Source organism: Aricia agestis, chromosome 13 (assembly GCF_905147365.1).
Source record: "Aricia agestis chromosome 13, ilAriAges1.1, whole genome shotgun sequence".
NCBI lineage: Eukaryota > Metazoa > Arthropoda > Insecta > Lepidoptera > Lycaenidae > Aricia > Aricia agestis.
Window position 1 is genome coordinate 6,588,640 of NC_056418.1, and position 23,016 is coordinate 6,611,655.

At 36.8% G+C, this 23,016-nt stretch overlaps 2 protein-coding genes across 5 annotated transcripts in view; one reads left to right on the plus strand and one right to left on the minus strand.

The window, feature by feature from the left end:
* The first annotated feature begins 1,553 nt into the window (after positions 1-1,553).
* On the plus strand, positions 1,554-4,868 carry LOC121732962 (NADH dehydrogenase [ubiquinone] 1 alpha subcomplex subunit 6-like). The gene is made up of 3 exons (XM_042123004.1): positions 1,554-1,732; positions 2,612-2,727; positions 4,663-4,868. The coding sequence occupies exons 1-3, from the start codon at positions 1,606-1,608 to the stop codon at positions 4,789-4,791; spliced, it is 372 nt and encodes a 123-aa protein (XP_041978938.1). The 5' UTR covers positions 1,554-1,605; the 3' UTR covers positions 4,792-4,868.
* An 886-nt stretch (positions 4,869-5,754) lies between these two features.
* LOC121732955 (calcium-binding protein E63-1) overlaps positions 5,755-23,016 on the minus strand; it is a 62,602-nt gene continuing 45,340 nt past the window's right edge. For all 4 annotated transcript variants that reach the window (XM_042122993.1, XM_042122996.1, XM_042122994.1 and 1 more), the window contains 4 exons: positions 21,997-22,140; positions 8,221-8,353; positions 7,147-7,295; positions 5,755-6,937 (listed from right to left, as the gene is read on the minus strand). In XM_042122993.1, coding sequence (XP_041978927.1) covers positions 6,915-6,937; positions 7,147-7,295; positions 8,221-8,353; positions 21,997-22,140 — 449 coding nt within the window. In that variant the 3' untranslated portion in view covers positions 5,755-6,914. The remainder of the gene's footprint in view (positions 6,938-7,146; positions 7,296-8,220; positions 8,354-21,996; positions 22,141-23,016) is intronic.

Below are 23,016 nucleotides of genomic sequence, written 5' to 3' on the forward strand. Positions count from 1 at the left end.
CCATATGTTTGTTATGCAATTCTTATTAAGTAAGTCTTTTTTGGAAAAGTACTATAATGTAGGTTTTTGTTTTTGAGTAAAATTTAGTGATTTACACTATTCCCATCATATAATACCATATTGTAGTCAAGAGAAGAAGTTATACTTAAATGAAAAAGTGCTCATATGAGAATTTAGCTAATTGGGATTCTATGATATTATCAATTATTTAACTTTTCTAGAAGTTTAGGTGTGTCAATGTTTATCCGGAGCATGTTATACATACATCTAAAGTTTAAAAGGTTGTGTTCTGAAAATTCTTGTTAAAAGTAAGTAATATTGAATTTACCTCTTTGGTGCAGTGTTTATCATGCATATACCAATAATACTTCAGATTTACAAGGAAATAGTTTGTGAAATAACACAAAAACCTACAATGCAAAGCTATAAGATTGTACCTGTAGGTTTTTGGTGAAAATTCATACTTGTTTTACAGTAAGTAATTATACACAACACTTGTGTTCCTTATACCTTGTATGTGTTTCTTGTGTACTAAATCAATGCAGTCTTAGCTCATCGCACAAATGCAAACCTTATTGTTGACTAGACATATAGGTATACTACACCTCACTTATGTTATTATTCTGAAACCTCACTAACACTAAATGGATTACTAAGGTCTCTAAGTTTCTTATGTATCACTTCGTGATTAACTTGAGAATACCTACTTAATCGTTTTCCAAAAATTTGGACACTTCGAATGTTTAGTTTTTTGGTTTTAATAACGAATTATTTTCACTAAAATATATGCTATAGACTAAAATATAACTTATTAAGTAACTAACCAACTAAATAGCAATATAATTTAAGACTAAAAAGTATGTAATATTAATAAATAAAATTACTAAAATGTAAACTATTCAGTAAAAGCTACTCGTTGGTTGGTGTTTATTGAATTGCTGTATTTGACGTAAAAGCAAGCGAGCTTATGTCAGAAGTGTTGTCATGATTCGAAATTATTACTCAGTTAACAATGGAGAAGTGAGTTTTGTGTCACGTGACCACTGACTGGCTGGAAAATAGAGGTCATGGTACCAAAATGCGAGCCAGTCAGTATTCTGGCTGGCTTTAAGAGCTCATGATAGAGGCCCAGTTGTCTTAAAAAAGTGGTAGACCCTTTACTAAAACTTTCGATGGAGTTTTGGAGGGAACACAAAATGGCACGTTTCTTGAAGTTGTATCACTTGGACACTTGCCCACACTTGTGCACGACATCGAATATTAATTGTTAATATCTTACCAACATTACACATTAAAAACCGAAATAACACAATTTTAGGAAAATAATACAAAACACAACGTCACCTTTTCGTATTCCCGGCAAAATTCCTCTTGAACTCCTCCAGCTGGCATTTTGGTTTGACAGATATATTTTTTATAAAATATCTTGTAAAAGTACTAGTAATACACAGCATAGCTCATGGAGAGACAATCCAAAGTTGGCACGTCAAAAAATATTTTTGCAAGACCTCCCGACAAATAAACAAAAACAATGACAGCAAAAGACAGGGAAATTTGAATCTTCAGGAGATATTTTGGGCAAAAAAGTTTATAATTAATATTTCAATGTCCGGCAATTCGTTGAAGACCACTTGCAAAGTTGTGCGACCTCTAATGTCCTTAGATCACTGCGATGCTCGTCGTCGTGTTATGGGCTTGTACAGAGCATACTTCAGATACATACCGCATTTGCGTGAGTAAAGACAAGTATATTATTGCAGTACCTATGGGATATGTGCGTGGCGGCTAAAGGAAGATCTTCCGACCGAGCGAGGTGTTATGCCCGGTCAGACCGGAACCCACGTGATACATCTCAGCTGTCGTATATATACCGACGCGCTCAGATAACTTCGATAGCGCGATGCAGGAATGTTAGGCGAATTGTGGGTACCGGCCACATCACTCCCCCCCGAAGACCGGAGGTCGAATCTTGAAGTCTTGTCGCTTGAGTCGCCAATGCCAGTGAGTTCCAGTGAGTCGGAACTGTTGCAGCGAGTCCCAGTGAGTCGGAACTGTAAGCTGCTGCACGGGATCCAGTGAGTCGGATAGCTGCCGTGCGGGGCCGATGCTACGTGCTGACCAGGAGAGATGTGCTCTGCTTGCTGACCGGTCGTGTAGTGAGAAAGCCCGATGATGCCGATGCGGAGTCGCCCAGGCCGCGGTACGTTGCGGCTAGTGGACGATGTACCCGATGAGGCGATGCTGGCTGGCGCGGTGCGGAGGGGCGAGGAGTGATGATGATGAACGGAGGCGTGTTCTGTCGAGGGTCACCAATGTGGGAATAAGCGTGGCCGCCACAAAGGAAGATCTTCCGACCGAGCGAGGTGTTATGCTCGGTCACGCCGGCCAGCCTATAGGCTATATTGTACACAAACAGACAATTCCTCATTGGATCAAAAGAAAAATATACCTAATACAAGAATAATAAACAGAAAATATGGAGCACAAATACCTATTTGTCTGCAGTCTGCGTCCGTACCTACTTACGCCTCTCTCTTTTTCTTTGGCTTACACTTCTCAAACTAATAATCCGTCCAAATCTAAAGTCTAAAAAAACGCATATATTTTACAGTGCAACAATTCGACATACCGAAGAATGAATGCGAGTGCAAGTGTAAACTGAGGGAATATTTCTACAAGCACGCCGACGTCACAGACATCAGGGTGATAGACATGCTGATTATAAAGGTTATTTAAACATTGAGATATCATTAAAATTTGACCAGTTATTTAGACCCAACAGTGCACCAAACATACATATAACGTATTTATTAAATAGACTACGAAAATTGCGTTGCGCTTAAAACACAAAGTTCGAACTCTTGTTAAGTGTTGCAATAATAATCAAAACAAAATATTTTACTAAATAACATATTATATTAGTTTGAATCGCAGCCCGTCTCAGTTTGAACTGGCCCTAAAATACGAATTTAAAACTCGTTGTCGCTACGTAAGTTCGTAGCGTTAAGCACAACGACGAACGGCCCGCTGCGTTGCGACTTGCGCGTAACCTCCGCGTAGCACTATCTACGCGTTGCTACGCCAAAACTACATCGTTTAGACCCGTGTTTATATAAATTATTCTTATAATACTTATGAGCTCACCTGACTCTAAAAATCAAACATCGTCCTTCTCTCTTCACACTCACGCCCGTCTTTCATATGCCAGGTGAAAAAGGACGGCGCGGAATAATCGCCGAGTTAGTTTTACTCGAATAAAAGACGAACTATTATGATTATGAAAAAAGTGTTTTGAGCAAATTTAGGTTTTATCAATACCTTTTTAGATATTAAAAGAAAAGACAGCAAACTTCGAAGATCCAAGCAAAAATGTGTCTAAAACAAGGTTTTTTGTAAAAAAGAAACAAGCATTTTTTGAGTAATCGTGTTTTCGTCTTGTGCATTTATGAACTGAAGTTACCTGCGTCAAAAAATCAGTTTTCTAGACCTTACAGATTTTGAGATCTAGGTTAAAGTATGTAGTCAAGTTAGGGTCATATGGGCTCTTAATACTAATATTATAAATGCGAAAGTGTGTCTGTCTGTTATATCTTCACGCTCGAACCGCTGAACCGATTTTGCTGAAATTTTGCATCGACATACTTTGAGTTCCGGGAAAGGACATAGGATACTTTTTATCCCGGAAAAATGTACGGTTCCCGCGCGATAACCGAATTTTGACGCAACGGGGTTGCGGGCATCATCTAGTTCTTAATAAATCCAAATACTATTGGGCTCAAATTATATGCGTCCGCACGACAGAGCGGTTTGGCCGCTACACAACGAACTCGCAAGAAATTGTATGCGCGACCGCGCCGCTTTTTAAATAAATCGTTATACTAATAATTGTATACCTACGAGTATAACAGCTATTATTATTGCTGTGACAATTGCACTGAGTACTTTATTATATAACAATTGCTTGTTACCTAGTTATGTGTTGCGCGGACGCATATAAATCGAGTCTTACATAGTTTTTATCGGTTTTTTGGAGTAGGTATTGAATATTATCCATTCTTCCATACTAATATTATAAATGCGAAAGTTTGTCTGTCTGTATGTTACCTCTTCACGCCCAAACCGTTGAACCGATTTTGTTGAAATTTGTCATCGAGATACTTCGAGTCCCGGGAAAGGACATAGGAACTTTTTGACCCGGAAAAACGTACGGTTCCCGCGCGATAAACCAGTTTTGGCGCAACGGAGTTGCGGGCGTCATCTAGTAACCAATAAATCGTTTCCTAAAAATCTTTGCGCACTAGGCTGCGTTAGTGTATCACATAAAGTTAATATACCTGGCGGAATAGAGCAACAAAACCGATATTGGTTTTCCTCTGTGTGAAAAATATGTGTACCTACGTATACACTTACATAAGCATGATCGAACATGAATTCTATGAGATTAAATTGTCAACGTGCGGCACGTGCCGACTGGACGTCAAAAAAAGAGTACTGCTGTCATGTATCACACGTCTCTTTTTACCACGCAGTGTTACTGATAGTGACATCTCTTCTTGCTCAGGCCTTTGATTCTATTCCGCTAGGTATATTAATTTTATGGTGTATCATGACTCATGAGCGGTGTCCACATTTTTTAAAAATAATGAAACTGTTTCCTCGTAGGGCTACATTAACCTAAAAGAAATGACAAACAACTGGCAACAGAAAGGGCACGTGATGGCTCACTGGAACCCCACGCATGTGCCCAAGCCGCAAGATTTTATGGGAAAATTCTTGGAAGGACTAGACTAAAACAAATCAAAACAAACAATATTCTACTGTTTTATTAATAATGTAACTTATGTTAACGTTTTTAACTGGTTACACTGTTTTATTATATAGACTTCCTTTACTCAAAATTTATGCCAGGCTAGCAAAAGTATAGGTAAATAAAAGATAAATAACAATCGTATGTTTTATTTGATCACGTGTCATTCACATCACTTGCCTTACGAAGGCGATACACTAGAGGTATAACTTAACATACACTTATTTTATAATATGTTGCTTCTGACCTAAAAAATTATATCTCTGTACATCTTCGTCTTTGGTTTATAAAATCTCATTAACTTTAATCAAATAGGTAATTTGAATTAGGAATTAGGATATTCCATAACGATATAAGATGATAGAACTTTGAAAACAATAAATAATAAATATGAAGCGATGGATACTATGTACAGCTCGCGTCTAAATAACTTATCATTCACAACCATAAACTTACTATAAGCTATACTTAACAAACTTTTGGTAAAGTAAAATAGACTGTTGCAATAGATCGTTGAAGAGGTTACCGATGACTCAGGATTCTTTTTGTCTGTGACATCAAAAAGTGCGATCGTTCAAACAAAAAAAAAACAATAATTAGCTCGCTTCGCTCGCCGAATATAATAACACTTAATTGATATTATTATATTCAATAGATTGATTATTAAGTAGACCTGGATGCCACCGCTAAAACTTGACACAAAAATACTGTCTTTACATCACACTAATTGCACTCTAACATTCTGAAAACTTGCAAAATATATTACTGACCTTTTCTTATGCCAAACATTTATGTAAGTAAGTAAATATCTGAGATTTTATGTTCTTACAATACATATTATTATAATTATTAAATATCAAATCATATAAATAATATAAGCAACCACCTAACAATAACATTTAAAACTTGGTCAAGCTTATGCTTATGTATAATATTTGTACATAAAAATATAATTGTATATTTTGATTTAAGCATTACAAATGTTCACATCCACAGTTTTTCATAGGTATAAATATGCATATTTTTACTTATTTGTGATTTATTTTACATTTTAGTGTAATTTTTGAAATTGTTATTAATTAGTATCTTAACGACCACAAACACTTTAAACAGGTGTAAATCTGACTTATATGCATTTATTATACTTTAAAATGTCTGTCCCGACTCCCGGACCCCCGCCTGTATGTGTATTCATGCCTGTAGAAATTTTGATTTACTTACTTACAAATATAATTTGTAAATCGTAACGGTAATACTACTAGCTCTTTTTAACCAACATCAACTGAAAAAGGCAACATTTATAAAATTTTAATTCTTTATATTCTTAAATCGATTTGCAAACTTTAATCTCTATGTATTGGTTAATACAAGAATAAACTATACAAAACCTATGCTTAATTATTTGTATCTAAAGATAAACGTTCATCTGCTTTTGCATAATAGAAAAAAATATTGATATTTTTCACAACTTCTGTCGCTATATAGTACAGTACTTTTTTGTCTTTAATAAGACGATATGAGGATAAATAAGTCTTAAAACTGTAGGGACAAATACAGATAATTATTATATATATCCTTTGGCAAAGAAGGATGACCGTTTCGGTCTCCCACCTTTTGACAAAACTTTGCAGAAAATGTAGTATTGTCTGTGGTAAGTTGCGCCAAGAAAAAGTTAAGTGTTAACTTGTACTATGAAATACGAAGATGGACGGTGAATTTAGAATATTCAGATGAGCGTTTACCTTGCAGTTCATTCAGAGTTAATCTACTTATACTTTTGAAGTTAGGCTTGTAGTGGAACAATGGAACAACTAGCGCCACAGTCCTGCATCGCGCTATCGAAGGTTTCTAAGTGCGCCGGTATTTATGCGACAGCTGAATTCAATCTAGTGAACTTCGGCCTGACCGAGTATACCACCTCGCTCGGTCGGAAGATTTTAGAGGCTTTCACGCCCCCAGGCTCTTCTACTCTTGTGTAAAATAACTCTGTAAGAACTTTTATAGTTCTTTTTTGGACGTGTATTCCTCAGTAACATCCTACGCACACTACATGCGATAAAGGCTCGTTCACACTGTACAAACTAATGAGGTCTTTCACCAGGTTCATTTACAGTAACATTTTCACGAACTCTGAAACAAGATATCAGATAATTAAGGTGAGAATAACGTCGTTGTCTGTACAAAATATATTTAATTTAATTAGTTTTTATTAATAATCTGTAATACTGTTTATTGGACCTCAAAAAAATTACAATTAAAGACACTGAATTTGCCATATTTGTACTTAATTACAAACTCCGATGCGATATAGCATCGGACGCGTCGTGGGTATAATTCACCTTCATAGTCGATCCGGCCGTCGTGATCGATGTCACCCAACGCGAGCACCTGGTTGAGCTGCGCGTCGGTGACGGGCTCCCCTATGATCTCCAGCGCGGACCGCAGCTCGTCCTTCGTGATGTAGCCGTTGTTGTCGCGGTCGAATACCCTGGAAGAATGGACAAAAAATATTTAAATATGGAAAAGATATTTAAAAATCTATTTTTTTTATTCTACCTTAGTTCTAGCGACGGCAGCTAGGACATAAGGCCACTATTACATTATATCGTACACATTTAACGAAACACCCTGACTGCCTCCCAAAAAAGTAGTTAAAGATCCATTACGAGTCGCGACTCACGACTTAATATTTATCGTGCTCTAACTGATTACTGACGCCAGCTGACGCCAAATAATATTATAGGTATACCAGCTATTTGACCGAGCTTCGCTCGGTATTCGATAAAACATGAATAAAATTACATTTTCTAAAAAAATTTCGTAGCTAGATCGATTTATCGCCCCCGAAACGCCCTATATATACGAAATTTCATGAAAATCGTTGAAGCCGATTCCGAGATTCCAAATATATATTATATATACAAGAATTGCTCGTTTAAAGATATAACTAGCCATTTGACCGAGCTTTGCTCGGTATTCGATAAAGCACGAATAAAATGTCATTTTCTAAGAATGATTCCTAGCTAGATTGATTTATCGCCCCCGAAACCCCCTATATACTAGAAGATATATATATATATATATATATATATATATATATATATATATACTACCTATGCTACCAATCTTATATATATATATATATATATATATATATATATATATATATATATATATATATATATATATATATAATTGGTAGCATCGTACGTCTTGTCGCATAAGATATGCAACATGCAAGCGTCATAGTATGTTATACGCATATGTAATTCGCAAATTAATATAACACACCTTAAATTGAAACAAATTCACCAATTAATTACTATCGTAACAGCAACTAATACTCTTTCTCAAATAATTGTGTACACTTCTGCTACTATATCTCTTTAAAGAGGTCAAAGTACACTACTTACCTAAACGCTGCTAATAAATCCCTAGTTATCTCTTCCTCTGTGTCTCCCTCATTGGAGTTGACGTCCAGTCCTTGGACTGCTTGTATCTTCGTCACCCACTGCATGAAGTCATTCTCATCTATTAGGCCGTTCCCTAGAAAGAATTAGAGAAAGAAACATATTAAGAAAGCTATCTATGCAACTCTATATTTATCTCTCAGTAATAGAGCATACATGCGAGCGATCATAATTCATAGCAGATCCGTCAGGCGTTCACTGTAGAATTTACATCGGTCATAACAAGCAAGCAAATGTGGCGTCCAAATCGTGACAACCTGATCAAAGACTACGCTAGACAATTTTGACACATCTATGTATTGCAATCGCTAATTCATTTCTATAAAACGAGCTTTTGCCCGCGGCTTCGCCCGCGTTAGGAAGTATTATATACAAACTTTCATCCCCTATTTTAATCCCTTGGGGGTAGAATTGATCAAAATCCTTTCTTAGCGGATGCCTACGTCATAACATCTACCTGCATGCCAAATTTCAGCCCGATCCGTCTAGTGGTTTGGGCTGTGCGTTGATAGATCACTATGTCAATCAGTCAGTCACCTTTGAGTTTTTTATATATATAAAATCATAACGATATAATATCGTACGTATGAAAAGCGCTTATTCACAATATTGTCTTACGGAGTTCATTTCACATAAAATATCATTATCACGAAGCGGTATTGGCAGTAAAATGTTTAATGCCGTTTAACTTTACTACCGAAAACGTTATTTCGTCTGCGTTATCGCTTATAATAATGTGCATTTATCATATTGCCCGACTGGAATTTATTTGTTTTCGTCAAAATTTAAGGCATATTTTAATTTTAGAGAGGAATATAATAAACAATCGTAAGACTAATCAGGGTAAGTTCGGACAGAGGGTAAGTTTTTAGCCTGGCGCTACGGGCTTATACCTACGCCATACTGCAATGCGACCGCAAACTATAGTACCGTACCGTATTACTGTAGTTCTTGAAATTAATTTAGCCGACTAGTGCTGTTTTTTCACTTCTGCTGGCACTTTTGTAGTGCAATTGTTTTCTATCGTCCAGAGATATTTCACAATTCACGCCCTCTGTTGCAGCCTTTGCGTATTTCATATTAATACCTCGATCATGGGAATTGTAGACACAATAGATATTCAATTGTTATGCGGCACCCGGGTGCTGGGATGGGTTAAATCTAGTAACAAACAATATTATGAAAGTGAGGTAATCTCACATTCCAATATTGAGACGTAGCTGGCTCATGTCATTAACACTTGGAGTTTGTGCGTTCTAAGATGATATGGGTGACAGTTTTCATGTTCCTTGCTGCGGGTTTTTTTACAAGAAAACAAAAAAAAATCAAAATTTAATAAATTATATTCCATCTACAAAAACAAATGTTTCCTATAATTGTAAATGAATAAAAATGAAATGATGCTAAATGCTAACTTATTAATAAAAATTATAAATATTAACTGTGAAATAGGAGTATAAAATTATTGTTACGAAAACATTTGAAAAATGTCATATGCATGAAACGGAACTTATGTCAATAGAGATTGACTCTGTTGAATCGAAATCAAATCGATAAAAAAGGGCGGCCATCTTAAATCGCCGGCACCACTGAAAATATGTCAGTACGAAATCGATAATTTCGATTGCAATTCCTTTACGAAGTGATTCGATACTTTTAAACTATCGATTAATTTTTGTTAGGTAACTTCCCTACTATTGTCAATTATTATGTGTCACGCATATCATCATAAAACGCACAAACTATAATTACTAATATTACTGCGTTTTATTAGTCGTCCTTGTATCGGCAGTTAATCGCTTGATCCTCCGAGAGTCATTCACAGAGCCTCTCCATCTTACTGGACGAATACTTTTTTATTTGTTGTACTAAAGGTACGCACATGTTTTTTTTATGAAATAAGGGGGCAAACGAGCAAACGGGTCACCTGATGGAAAGAAACTTCCGCCGCCCATGGACACTCGCAGCATCAGAAGAGCTGCAGGTGCGTTGCCGGCCTTTTAAGAGGGAATAGGGTAATAGAGGAGGGAAGAGAAGGGATTAGGGGAGGGGAATGGGCCTCCGGTTTTCTGTGAGAACGTGGTATTTCTCCGGTCGAGCCGGCCCATTCATGCCGAAGCATGGCTCTCCCACGTGTTATGGTACAGCGTGTATGCAAGCGCACTCAGAGACATTTAATTATGATTAAACTCCAATTTAATGAAGAGTTTGACGAATAATGTATTGGGCTCGTGTCAAAATCTTCATTTAATTAATTTAAGTATACTAGAGATCGCCCAATGGTCGAAATTCGACCTTAGTTTCAATGACATTAGGACTACTACCTATATTTTGTAAACAATATTGACTTTGTAATTTTTTTTTCAACTCTTGTCTCCTCAGACTGGCCGTGTAAGCATTGTCTAATAGTATCATAAACCTATAATGCTAAGTATATATTATGTCTATGAATAGTATCATAAACCTATAAATGAATAGTATCATTCAATAAAAAAACTATAATCTATTTTAAATTTGTCAACTTGTTGTCAACAGACTTCAACCATAAATAATTCGTATGTCACTCAAAAATCTGTTATTTCTCATGTGTGTGTTGTAGTGTGTGTAATGTTTTATTTGTTAAAAAAATGTATGATGAAAGCATAATTTCAAAATAATATTAGTTCGATGCACTCCTTCACCATATAAACTATAACTGTGCAAAATTTCATGCACCTACGTTTCCCCATTTTTCGTAAAAAGGGTTACAAAGTTTTTCGTTCGCGTATTAATATTATGATGATGATGATGATTGGTCTCTGAGTGCGGCAGTAAGTCTTTCTAATAACTTAAAAAAATGTATTAAACTTTCATATTACTTATAAAACTACATCTTCTCACTTTAGATATAATATTTTATACCGTCTAGAGACACTCGTAAAGCTGGACGGGACGGCGACATACCCATTTGCCGGAGTCGGTCTGCTTGTAAGTCAATATTTACATAAACCCTTTTATCACTCTCATTCACGCTACCCAATTAAAAGTACAGTATCGAGGCGAACTTCAAGCGGCCATTACATTTGCATATTTCGCCCGACACGACTTAAAATACAAAGATAAGGGTGTTATGTTCTTTAGGCACTAAAACTAAGTGAACTTTCCAATAGAAAATCTATTGTTAGTGACCAAGCAAAAAGTTTATACTGAAGTTAAAAAAATGTGTAAAACTAGTCGAAGCCCGCAATCCGGTTGCACCAAAATTCATTTATCGCGCGGCAACCCTACATTTTTTCGGGATGAAACGTCTCCTATGTCTTTTCAAGAGACGCAAAATATATTCATATCGGATTTCACCAAAATCAGTTCAGCATTTTAGACATGAACAGGAAACAGACAGACAAACTTTCGCATTTATAATATTAGTATGGATGTGGATGGTGGCCGTAACTTTATTGCACCGAAGAGTATCGCTCCGAAAACGTACATTTTTCCGATATACCTAAAAGCTATCCTTTGCCCTTGTTTGGTTTGAAAACATTACTTAACATTTCATCGAAATATCAGGTTCAGCAATTTATGTGGATTACCACAGAGGGACAAACTTTTGCATTTAAAATTTTGGTGCGAATTTTTACAGGACATTACCGACATTTATTTAATTAATACTATTTGGTTAAAATATAATATTGACCCAGTTTCATCAAGCAATGTTAAATAAATAATGACTTGTTAAATCAGTTAACGGCCTGTTAGAGCTCTCGAGCGTTCCACCATACGCTCATGTCACGTCAAATCGCCTAACACGGCGTTAAATTTTAATTCTTGCTGGGGAGGTCCGTTAAATATATTATAACAGGCCGTTATAATAGTCAAAACAACAACTTTTAAAAGACAATATACAATATCAATAAAAGAATCTGTTTTGACTTTTGAGTGTTTCCGCCATGTTTCGCCACATCCTTACATTTTTTTTTTCATGTTATGCATAATTATTTATTTTCATTTTGTCAAAAGCCCACGGATTTTCCTTGACATTGCAAATGCACTGACTTGTATTAAAATTACCAAACCGAAATAAGTAAAAAAAGTTTGTATCATGATACATGTTTTCAGCTTTGACAGATCATAATTATTAATCTGGTAAATTAAAAAGAACTATTGTAGTGTTACAAATGTATGCGATCAGTGATATTTTAATTTGGTCGCATTATCTACCAGATGACGTATTATACGAATAAGGTGAAAATGACACATTGCAGCCAACATGTCGTATTAAACTTGTACATTGCAATTTCGTCGCCTTATAACAAGAACGAACGAATTGAATGTTATTCACTCGTTGTTCACATAACATTGTATTTACTCATCCGCTGTTAAATTTTTACTGTGGGACATAAGTACTTTAACAGTCTGTTTAATTTTCCAAGGTCCATTAAGTAATGCCTTGTTAGGATTTAACAAACAGAGGTTGGTGAAATTGGGTCTAAGCTTTTAATTCATGAAGCCCTAAGCGGCCGCATCCGGCCGCGATAACAATAGATAAGCTATTGTGTCTCGACTCTCGCTATTCCACGATCGATGGGTTTGATGATGATGATGATGACGATGATGATGATGAAAGTAATTTGCATTGCAGTATATGCTTCCCGTTTTTAAAACAACGCCGAACCCCCCGAACTTGTATCTATAAGGATTCAAGAGTTCTGTACAGCACCTTTGGAACCAGAGTATACACTGGTGCAAAATGTTAATTTTATGGAAGCGTATGCTCATAATCCTTCAGAAAAAGTTAAAATCACTAGATGTTTTGATATAAATTTCAAGGAGTTCTCTCGATTCCTCATGGATTGCATCATCAGATCACCACTTTGGTGACCATGGTACCAAATCACGGCTGTATCCTATATAACAACAAAAGAATTTTGAAAATCGGTTTACAAACGGCGGAGATATCTGCGAACAAACATAAAAAAAGAACATATATACGGTCGAATTGAGTAACCTTCTCCTTTTTGGAAGTCGGTTAACAGATAACACAAAATTATTTATGTAAACACTAAGGTATTTGTTGACGTGTCCTCTACAACCTACCTGCAACTGCATAGATGTTTTTTTGCAATATACGGTATACCTATTGCAAAAAAACGTACAGAAACGTGCAGGATTGTGCCGTGTGAACCAAGCCTTACAAAACCCAATTTGTTCTGTTTAACCAAGGCAATTTGATACATTTCGTTTCCGATTCTCAGAAGGTTTACGGATCTGATTTTGTTCTTAAAATAAGTATTTGAAAACTACCTACTACCTTCTAGCCTAAAAACTAAGCCAAGTGTAAATAATAATACATTATTGGGTTAAAATTTCGAAGGTCAGATGAAAGGAAATGCTTTATTCTTGATAGAATTTCCCTTTTTGTGGGAAATTTCAAAGGAATTTATCGCTCAGCCACGAAATTCCTGAATTCCTGAATTACAGCGCCATTTTAATAAAAGGTAAAATTAGGTGCTTAATGTCTTTAAGTTCAAATTATACTTGAAGTGATGTAATATTTTTGTGTAAGATCAAGAACTTGAAACTTTTATATTTAGAAGTGTATTATTATTAAGTATACTTGAGGTGGTATTTCCCTTTTCTACTGTTTATTTCAACTACATTTAACATCTGTACTCATTTATTAAAAGTATCGATAACGCGTTCATTAGTTATGTCCACACTGTGCACTTTCATCTTCAATTTTTGTCATCAACTTTAATATTGGCGCATTCAAAAATTGAATGCGTCAAGGAACGCAACGCCAATATTGTCATTTTTGAAGTTTTGGATACGGTCAGAGGGCATGCGTCGCGGGCATGCCTCACGTTCACTGTTGACTGCATTATAACGCATGCCCTTGACGAACAGGAAAAGGCACAGTGTGGAAAAAGCTATAAGGCTTTTAGTGAAACCACTCTCCTGACGTCACACCTAATTTAACTAACATTTGCATACGATCACGTGATCACGCGGAGACCGCGAGGTCACCGGAAGCCGCGTCACTAAGACCATGCGCACACTATCCGCTAATAGAGTAAGAGCCAGGGGAAACCAGACCTTTGTCATTTTATAAAAGCTGAAAGTTTCTGTACATGTCCCCTATAGATGTAAAAACGACTTGTGCAATCTTTTTACGTGGGAGAGCCATGCTTCGGCACGAATGGGCCGGCTCGACCGGAGAAATACCACGTTCTCACAGAAAACCGGCGTGAAACAGCGCTTGCGCTGTGTTTCGCCGAGTGAGTGAGTTTACCGGAGGCCCAATTCCCTTTCCTATCCTCCTCTATTCCTTTCCCCTCCCATCCCTACCCTCCCCTATTACCCTTTTCCCTCTTAAAAGGCCGGCAACGCACCTGCAGCTCTTCTGATGCTGCGAGTGTCCATGGGCGACGGAAGTTGCTTTCCATCAGGTGACCCGTTTGCTCGTTTGCCCCCTTCTTTCATAAAAAAAAAAAAAAAAATAGGGTTTGGGTCGCGGTTAGTTTAGGATTTTAGGAGCTATCAAGTAGTAAAGGTATACCTAACTAACGCTAAAGTAAAAATTATAAACCGCGACCAGAATTTTGTAGTTGCTAGTCGTTAATAACTCTTTTAGTGTCTAAGCACACTATGCCGAATTTCCGCGGCGGAAATTCCGCATAATTACGTCAGCAATGTCAAACGCATACAATATAACGCGACGGAATTTCGGCATGTAGTGTCATCGGTAATTTTAAAAAATATATTGCAGGCAGGCAAGCCGAACTTCCGCCGCGGAAATTCGGTGTTTAGACACTTAGGGACAAGTACAGAAAACTTTACGTTTTTATAAAATAATGAAGACCTGGCTGCCGCTGACTCTTGGGCCATAAGGCCAAACGCAAAGTATCCACTAAGGACAAACACACATTAAGGCCACACTAAAGCCCGCTAGTTCGAAGGCCGTGGGCAAACTCAATACTTACCCTTGAATATTATTGAGCAAGGCTTTATATTATGAGTTTGGAGTTCCATTTCATTGTTAGCCCGAATGTGAGACGTTGGTTAGTTTTCCTTGAAGCTAACTTAAGCTTACCAATGTCTTGTAATACATCCACTTATTGATAAGCAAGCGTAATACGTTGATCATTGATACTGATGTGTTGCTTTTGTAAGCTTTTTAATTAATAATGACGCAATATTTGCAATATAAATCGCCGTGACTTTTGAAAATATTTTTACGTACCCCATTTAGTAATAAAAAGATTTACGCTGTGTAAAGACGTTACAGTTATTCAATGTTTTGTGACTTGTCCATTGTCCATGTCTGTCCACGCCGCTTTTCTAATTTATAAGAAAAGAACCAAATATACAGTATTAGGTAAGTTCAATAGAGTTTTGGAATTGCTAAACATTATAGCGGAAAATACTAGCATTTTCCATTAATATGTCCCCCGTTTAAGACATAAGAAAGTCTAACCGTTGCGTGTTCCGAGCGAATCAAGTAGGCGCGTAACTTCGTGCTCCATAATAGTTATAAAACAATGAACGTTGATTAGCTTTGAATAGCAATTCCCACCCACCATGCTTCGATATAACCTAGAAATTATTAATTATTTTATTAGATAAATTGATCACTAGACTATTAATATACAACAAACTAGCTGTCCCGGTGAACTTCGTGTCACTTTAAAACCTTCCCTGGACTTCTACGAATATTTTAAGACTAAAATCAGCCCAATCCGTTCAGCCGTTTTCGAGTTTTAGCGTTACTAACACATTTGAAAATCCATTTTTATGTATAAAATATAGATTGGGCTGACCTAACTAATTTGGTCGGGTAGTGTTAAACTCAGGAGGCCTACTACGCCGAAATACTTACGAAATACTACGAAAACGAAAATGCCGCGTCCTAGTCTAATTTTGTGTTCATTTCACGTTTGTAAGACGCGGCATTCCGATTCGTTCGTTTGAGTCTCAAAACGGTTTGGTTGTATGGCCCCTGGTTGGATCACTATTGACGATTCACGAAGCCTAAGGCTTGGCCCACACGTACCACAACCACACCACACCGTCGGCATAAAATGTGATCATCTGTATCACACGCGTGGTTGATAACGACTGCAAATGTGGTACGTGCGAATAGTCCTATTAATTTTCAATACATGGTATACGCCCGACCACATGATGTGGTTGTGGTTGTGGTGTTGTGGTGTACGAGTGGAACAGCCATAAGCTTGATATAACCCAACCAAATCATCCGCTATTCTATGCCTTTGAATAATTTTATCCAAAGGATTGATTATGAATGGTGAATTCCAAATTATATTAATTACTCAACTAAGCAATTTATATAGTTTTCATTACCCTACAAGTAAAGAAATCTTTTGACGATACAGTTAAACAAATGTATAACTGTCAAAATCATAATCTTACGTCGGTTTTTTCGTATTTATGTAGGTGCAAAACAAATTTACTGTATTAATTTATCGTAAATGTTTCAATGTTAATATTTTAGTTGACATAATTATAGACATGGGTTAGACTAGACGCATTTTCACCAAAATATAAATAAAGGATTTTTAACCGATACCGAGGTTGTAGACGACTTTAATAAGTTTTGTTTTCGTGAAAATTATTTTGTCAAAAGAAGTAAACTCTAAACACACAGTAAACAAAATATACCTATACCGTTTATTTTTGCCCTATGTCTGTTTGAAAACAAGCCAATACGTGTTTGACATTGACAGATTTGAATTTTTCATGTTTTCGTGTTTTGATCTTGAAGTTTGACCGTAGCTGTCGGCGTGTCGGCTACTACAATGTACTCTTTTGTTTATTTAGAAGCTTATTTATTACTAGCTGTCCCGGCAAACGTTGCTCAATGCATGCAATAATAGTATTTCGAGCATATTGTTATTTTATAAAGTGACTGAATAAGTATGTTACCATGGCAACGTCCCGTCCCGTCCCGTCGCACAAACAATGGTCGCCGTCAGTCTCGAGTTGTAATAATTTACTATTATATAATCAACAAATGCACTTATCAATATAAAAAGTACCTAGTAGCCGATTCTTAGACCCACTGAATATGCATATAACATTTGGTTAAAATCAGTAAAGCCGTTTTGGAGGAGTACGCGGACTAACATTGTGACACTAGAATTTTATATATAAGATTAATTATTTTTTCCTTTTCATGCTAATACTGTAAATGTGAAACGTCGTCGGTTTCGATGAACCAATTTCGATGAAAATTGAAATTTAGTATAGAGATATTTTGGGTCCCGTGAAAGGACATGGGATAGTATTTCTACGTTCGGTTCCCACACGATGTATAAATTTGCGGACACCATTTAGTTTATTGAATATCATGAGTTGAACTTGTACCTACTATCAGATAAATTATTTATTCATACGCAGATGTCGGACATACTTAATTTGGTCGCGTTATACAAATCCCACACGATAGATCACTATTAAGTTCGGCTATCAGTCTATGAATCAATTTCTTCGATGGAACATAGTATGCATTGCGTCGTTACCATAAACTATAAAGTTAATATACCTAGCGGAATAGAGAAACAAAGACCTGAGCAAGAGAGATGTCACTAGCAGTAACACTGTGTGGTAAAAAGAGACGTGTGTTACATGACAGCAGCACTATTTTTTTGACGTCCAGTCGGCACGTGCCGCACGTTAACATTAATCTCATAGAATTTATGTTCAATCATCCTTGTGTAAGTGTATACGTACACATATTTTTCACACAGATGAAAACCAATTTCGGTATCGTTTGACAGCTCGAGATTGTTGCTCTATTCCGCTAGGTATAATACCTTTATGGTAGTTACAGAGTCTGGCGTAGGCCGTAGCACTTTGTAGCACGGCGTAGCTCTGAGGTCTACGAAATCATCTAAGAACTTTATACTTTTTTATCGGATGAATATTCGACAAAATATATACTTATTATTATTCATTTAATAAGTATACCCACGATGTAGAATTTTACCTCATTTTTATATTGCTTCTAACTTTGGATGGTGCGCCCGTAAATTGAAATATCAAGTCCAAGTATTGAAAACTCAATAGCTTTTTCCACACTGTGCCTTTTTCTGTTCGTCAAGGGCATGCATTATAGCGCAGTCAACAGCGAACGTGAGGCATGCCCGCGACACAATAGACATAACTACCCCGCGACGTATGCCTTCTGACCCATAAAGTAAATAGACCTAGCGGAATAGAGAAACAATCTCGAGCTGTCAAACAAAACCGAAATTGGTTTTATCTGTGTGTAAAAATATGTGTACGTTCTTACACAAGCATGATTAAACATGATTTCTATGAAATTAAATTGTCAACGTGGCCGTCAAAAAAAGATTGCTGCTATCATTTATCACACGTCTCTTTTTAAGTTTTTACCACGCAGTGTTAGACCGGGCGCGCACTAGCGGCCAAGCCGCGGCGGCCATCGAGATATATACGAGGGGAGGTCCAAAAGTTCGCGGAATGGAGGGGATGGAGTGGGGATAGGGTAGCTCGCTTAGTGTCATACTAATTGAGCACTCATAATTAGTATATATATAAAATCTCAACCCTATAGCGCCATCCGTTTACGAGTACTCGCCTGCTAAACAAGTCAATCCGGAAGCAAACTGCAACTATGGAGAAAATTGAACATCGCGCTGTGATAAAATTCCTTACCAAGCAAGGAAAAAACGTTCAAACCATTTTAAATGAAATGGAAGCCGTTTATGGAAATCGGTGCCCTGGTAAAACAATGGTTTATAAGTGGCATGGACTTTTCAAACATGGTCGAGATTCAATTGAAGACGACCCTCGCTCTGGGCGGCCAGCTGAGGCCACCACATCAGACATCGTCGAAAAAGTCGAAAAACTTGTACTGGAAGACACACGTTTAAAGAAAAAACAATTATCTGCATTTGTTGGAGTATCAGATACAACCATTTGCGGATCCTGCACGACCACTTGGGCATGACTAAAGTCAGTGCAAGATGGGTGCCGAGAATGCTCACGCCGCTTCAAAAACAGCAACGCATCGACGCGTCTAAGCACTTTTTGGAGGTGTGTGGAGACAACCCTGTGCAGATTTTGGAGCGGATTGTTACTGGAAATAAAACATGGGTTCATCACTTTGAACCTGGATCAAAACAGGAGTCCATACAATAGCACAAACAGGGTACACCACCTCCCAAGAAATTCAAAGTGTCAGAATCGGCTGGAAAGTTGATGGCCACTGTTTTTTGGGATTATGAGGGAATATTACTGATTGATTATAAAGAAAAAGGTACCACTATAACCGGAGAATACTACGCATTAATATTGGAAAAGTTAAAGGAGACAATTAAAGAAAAACGTCGTAGAAAATTGGCCAAGGGTGTGTTGCTTTTGCAAGACAACGCGCCGGTTCACAAGAGCCGAGTTGCCATGGCTGCTCTTCACACGCATGGATTCGAACCACTTGTTCACCCACCCTACAGTCTAGACCTGGCCCCTAGCGATTTTTATTTGTTTCCAAATTTAAAAAAAGAGCTAAGGGGAAGGAAATTTTCCGACGATAACGAAGTGAAGAAGGCAATTTCGGCGCATTTTGAGGCCAAAGACAAAAAATATTTTTTCGATGGTTTAGAAAAATTAATTCATAGATCAAATAAATATATTACACTTAAGGGTGATTATATTGAAAAGGAAAAATAAATTTATTGTTATATTTTATTAACAACCCTTTCATTCCGCGAACTTTTGGACCTCCCCTCGTACCTTAGTATGAAACCGCCATCTAAGATGACGCGCGGCGGCCAGGTCCGAAAGCGCCCAGCGGCCACACCATACTTTCGATGGCCGCTAGTGCACGCCCGGGCTAACTGATAGTGACATCTCTCTTGCTCAGGCCTTTGTTTCTCTATTCCGCTAGATATATTAACTTTATGCTCTGACCGTATTCAAAACTTCAAAAATGACAATATTGGCGTTGCGTTCCTTGACGCATTCAATTATTGAATACGCCAATATGAAAGTTGATGACGAAAATTTAAGATGAAAGTGCACAGTGTGGACATAACTTATGACCGTTATAAAATTGTTTACATGATACGAGTATAATGGAGTTACGTGGCGTATATCATAGCTATAAATCACTCAAACTTTTCCAATAATATTTGCATGTCATAATATATTATCGACGAGAAGTGTATTTTATATGCAAAATATTAGGCAAGGGCATTTTGAAGATCGCAATATAATCTTACAATTTTAAATAATCATATAAGGCCGCGCGGACGGTCAACAAAAATGTTGTTACAGCTCGCCATATTCGAATTATTGTACACTCTATGACATACAAAATATTTATTTTGCAAAAAACTTGACTTAATAGTCCTTAATAGTTCCTAAATAGGAAAACAACCACGATTTGTGGAAATTTACTCATTGTTTTTCGTGTGTTCTAACACACGAAAAACAAATTTTTGACTCTAGTCAAAAATTTGAAAACAAAACATTTTTGTCGACCGTACGCGTATGGTCTCAGACTTATGTAGAGACCTAAGTCTTTTAAAGAGAGTTCGTAGTATCAGTGGCCATTAAAGTTTCGGGCAAGATAAACATGGTTAGGGTAATTGCAACTTAGGGGCAGCTTGTATAGGATTTAAAGAAAAATATTTACCTAGAAGATGTGATGAGGTAAGTGAGAGACCAATTAAGACAAAACAATTACTGTTTATTTTCAAGTTTTCAATATAATTAAGTATATTATACGCAAGGTGCATAACCTTGATTTTCTATTACATAAACTAACTTATAACACACAAAAATATATTTATTCTAATTCTGGAAGCTTCGAAATCCTTATAGTCTCTTGCGAATAAACTCATCGCTTTTAAATGACCCAATTTATCTCAAAGCAAAAATCGCTATTCGATTTTTGGCAACAATTCAACTCGAAGTGCAAAGTGACCAGTGGCCGACATTCGGTCATTTTCGGCCACTGCTCGGCCATCATTCGGCCACTGTTTGGCCACTGTCACACGTCCACGAGGACACATATTTTAAAAACTGATGACACTAGTGGAGCGTGGCTCGGAAACCTAAAATGTTTACACTTCCGCACCTAATAGTTTTAAATTTCTGCATAGGGTATTTTTAGTTGATCGAGAATAGAATTTAGTTATAGTTTGTTTTATCTAGTGGTGTCAAATTAAGGATATTAACCGTGATACATATTATGTGCTTGTTTATTATTTAAATGGGCGATGCTTCAGCTCAATTAATGCCTCGTGTAGGTAGGTTTTTGGCTAATAATATTAAATTATGGCGGTCAAATGCTGCATACATGGCCAAGATAAACATACATTAAAAATACTTGTGGCACTCGGGGACTGTCACTATTGTATAGCAATAGCTAATACTGTCTTAGACACGCATACGTCTAGTCGTACGCACACAAACACCGTGCTGAAGTCTGCCGAACTGAAGCGACGTTAGACAATGCGTGTTAGGTTTATTTTCGATACGTAATTTCTTGATTCGGTCGCCGCGCTAATAGCCCGTAATAAAACCTACGCAATAGATTTAAAAAATTGATCTTCACAAACTTATAACAACTAATTAACCTCAAATGCGACATTTAGGTTCCTTATAACCCAATTCAAGAAACATACTTGACCCACATTTTTGCCCAATTCAGTAGTATACATTTAATCCTAGCCAAAAGTGCAAGATCCTCACCAGTCTTGCTGGCGTCCTTGATGAGTCCGTCGATGAGGTCGTCGCTGACTTCGATGCCGAGGTTCCGCAGCATAAACTGCAGCTCTGCCGGCGTCACGTGGCCGTCGCTGTCCCGGTCTAGCAGGCCGAATGCTGTGCGGAGATCTGGAATGGATATAATACACTGTGGTTAGCACGTTGTTTTTTTTTTATAAAATAAGGGGCGGCAAACTAGCAGCCGGATCACCTGATGGAAAGCAACTACTCACAAAAAATTAGCTTGATAGTAATTAAAAAAAAATTGTTCTAGGGCTCCCGTACTTGTAGAGTGACATGTAACATAACCAATTACCCTTTGGCCTGTGATTTAGTTCTTTTTTTTTCAATTTAAAATATAAATATATATAAATAAATATTTAATTATATATATGTCAAACAAAATAATATTATATTGATGTTAAAATTGCCCTTGACTCAGTTGTGGATTATAATGTTGGCAGTTGGCACCGGTCCTTGAGCAAAAGAACATAACAAACTTTCAGATTCTTTAGCCCGATAAACTATAAATGTATTTTATTACAATTGCTACAAAACAACAATAACCGAGGTATTTTAGTCTTAATATAAAGTAAAAACTAAAATTCGACCAACTGGTAACGTACCTAACGTTACCATGCATTTATTTCCTTTAATACTGTGAGATTTAAATTAGTCGTATTGTAGCCGCCTCAATTTCCATTATCAGGTAGGTTATACAAATACGACGCAATGAAATGTAGATGCTGTGAATTGTGATGTTATCTTATTTTTCGGCTGTTTATTACTAAAAATTATCTACAAACTATGCCAACTTCTTATCTGACGATAAAATGAAAATTATTTATAAGCGCCACCTAGTCTCTGGCAACACGTAGAAAATATTGAACTATTTAAAAACATATAATGGAGAGGGCACTGTTGGTAATTTCATGTTCATTTTAACATTAATACACTTTATATACATAATATATCATCATAATATTAATACACGAACGAAAAACT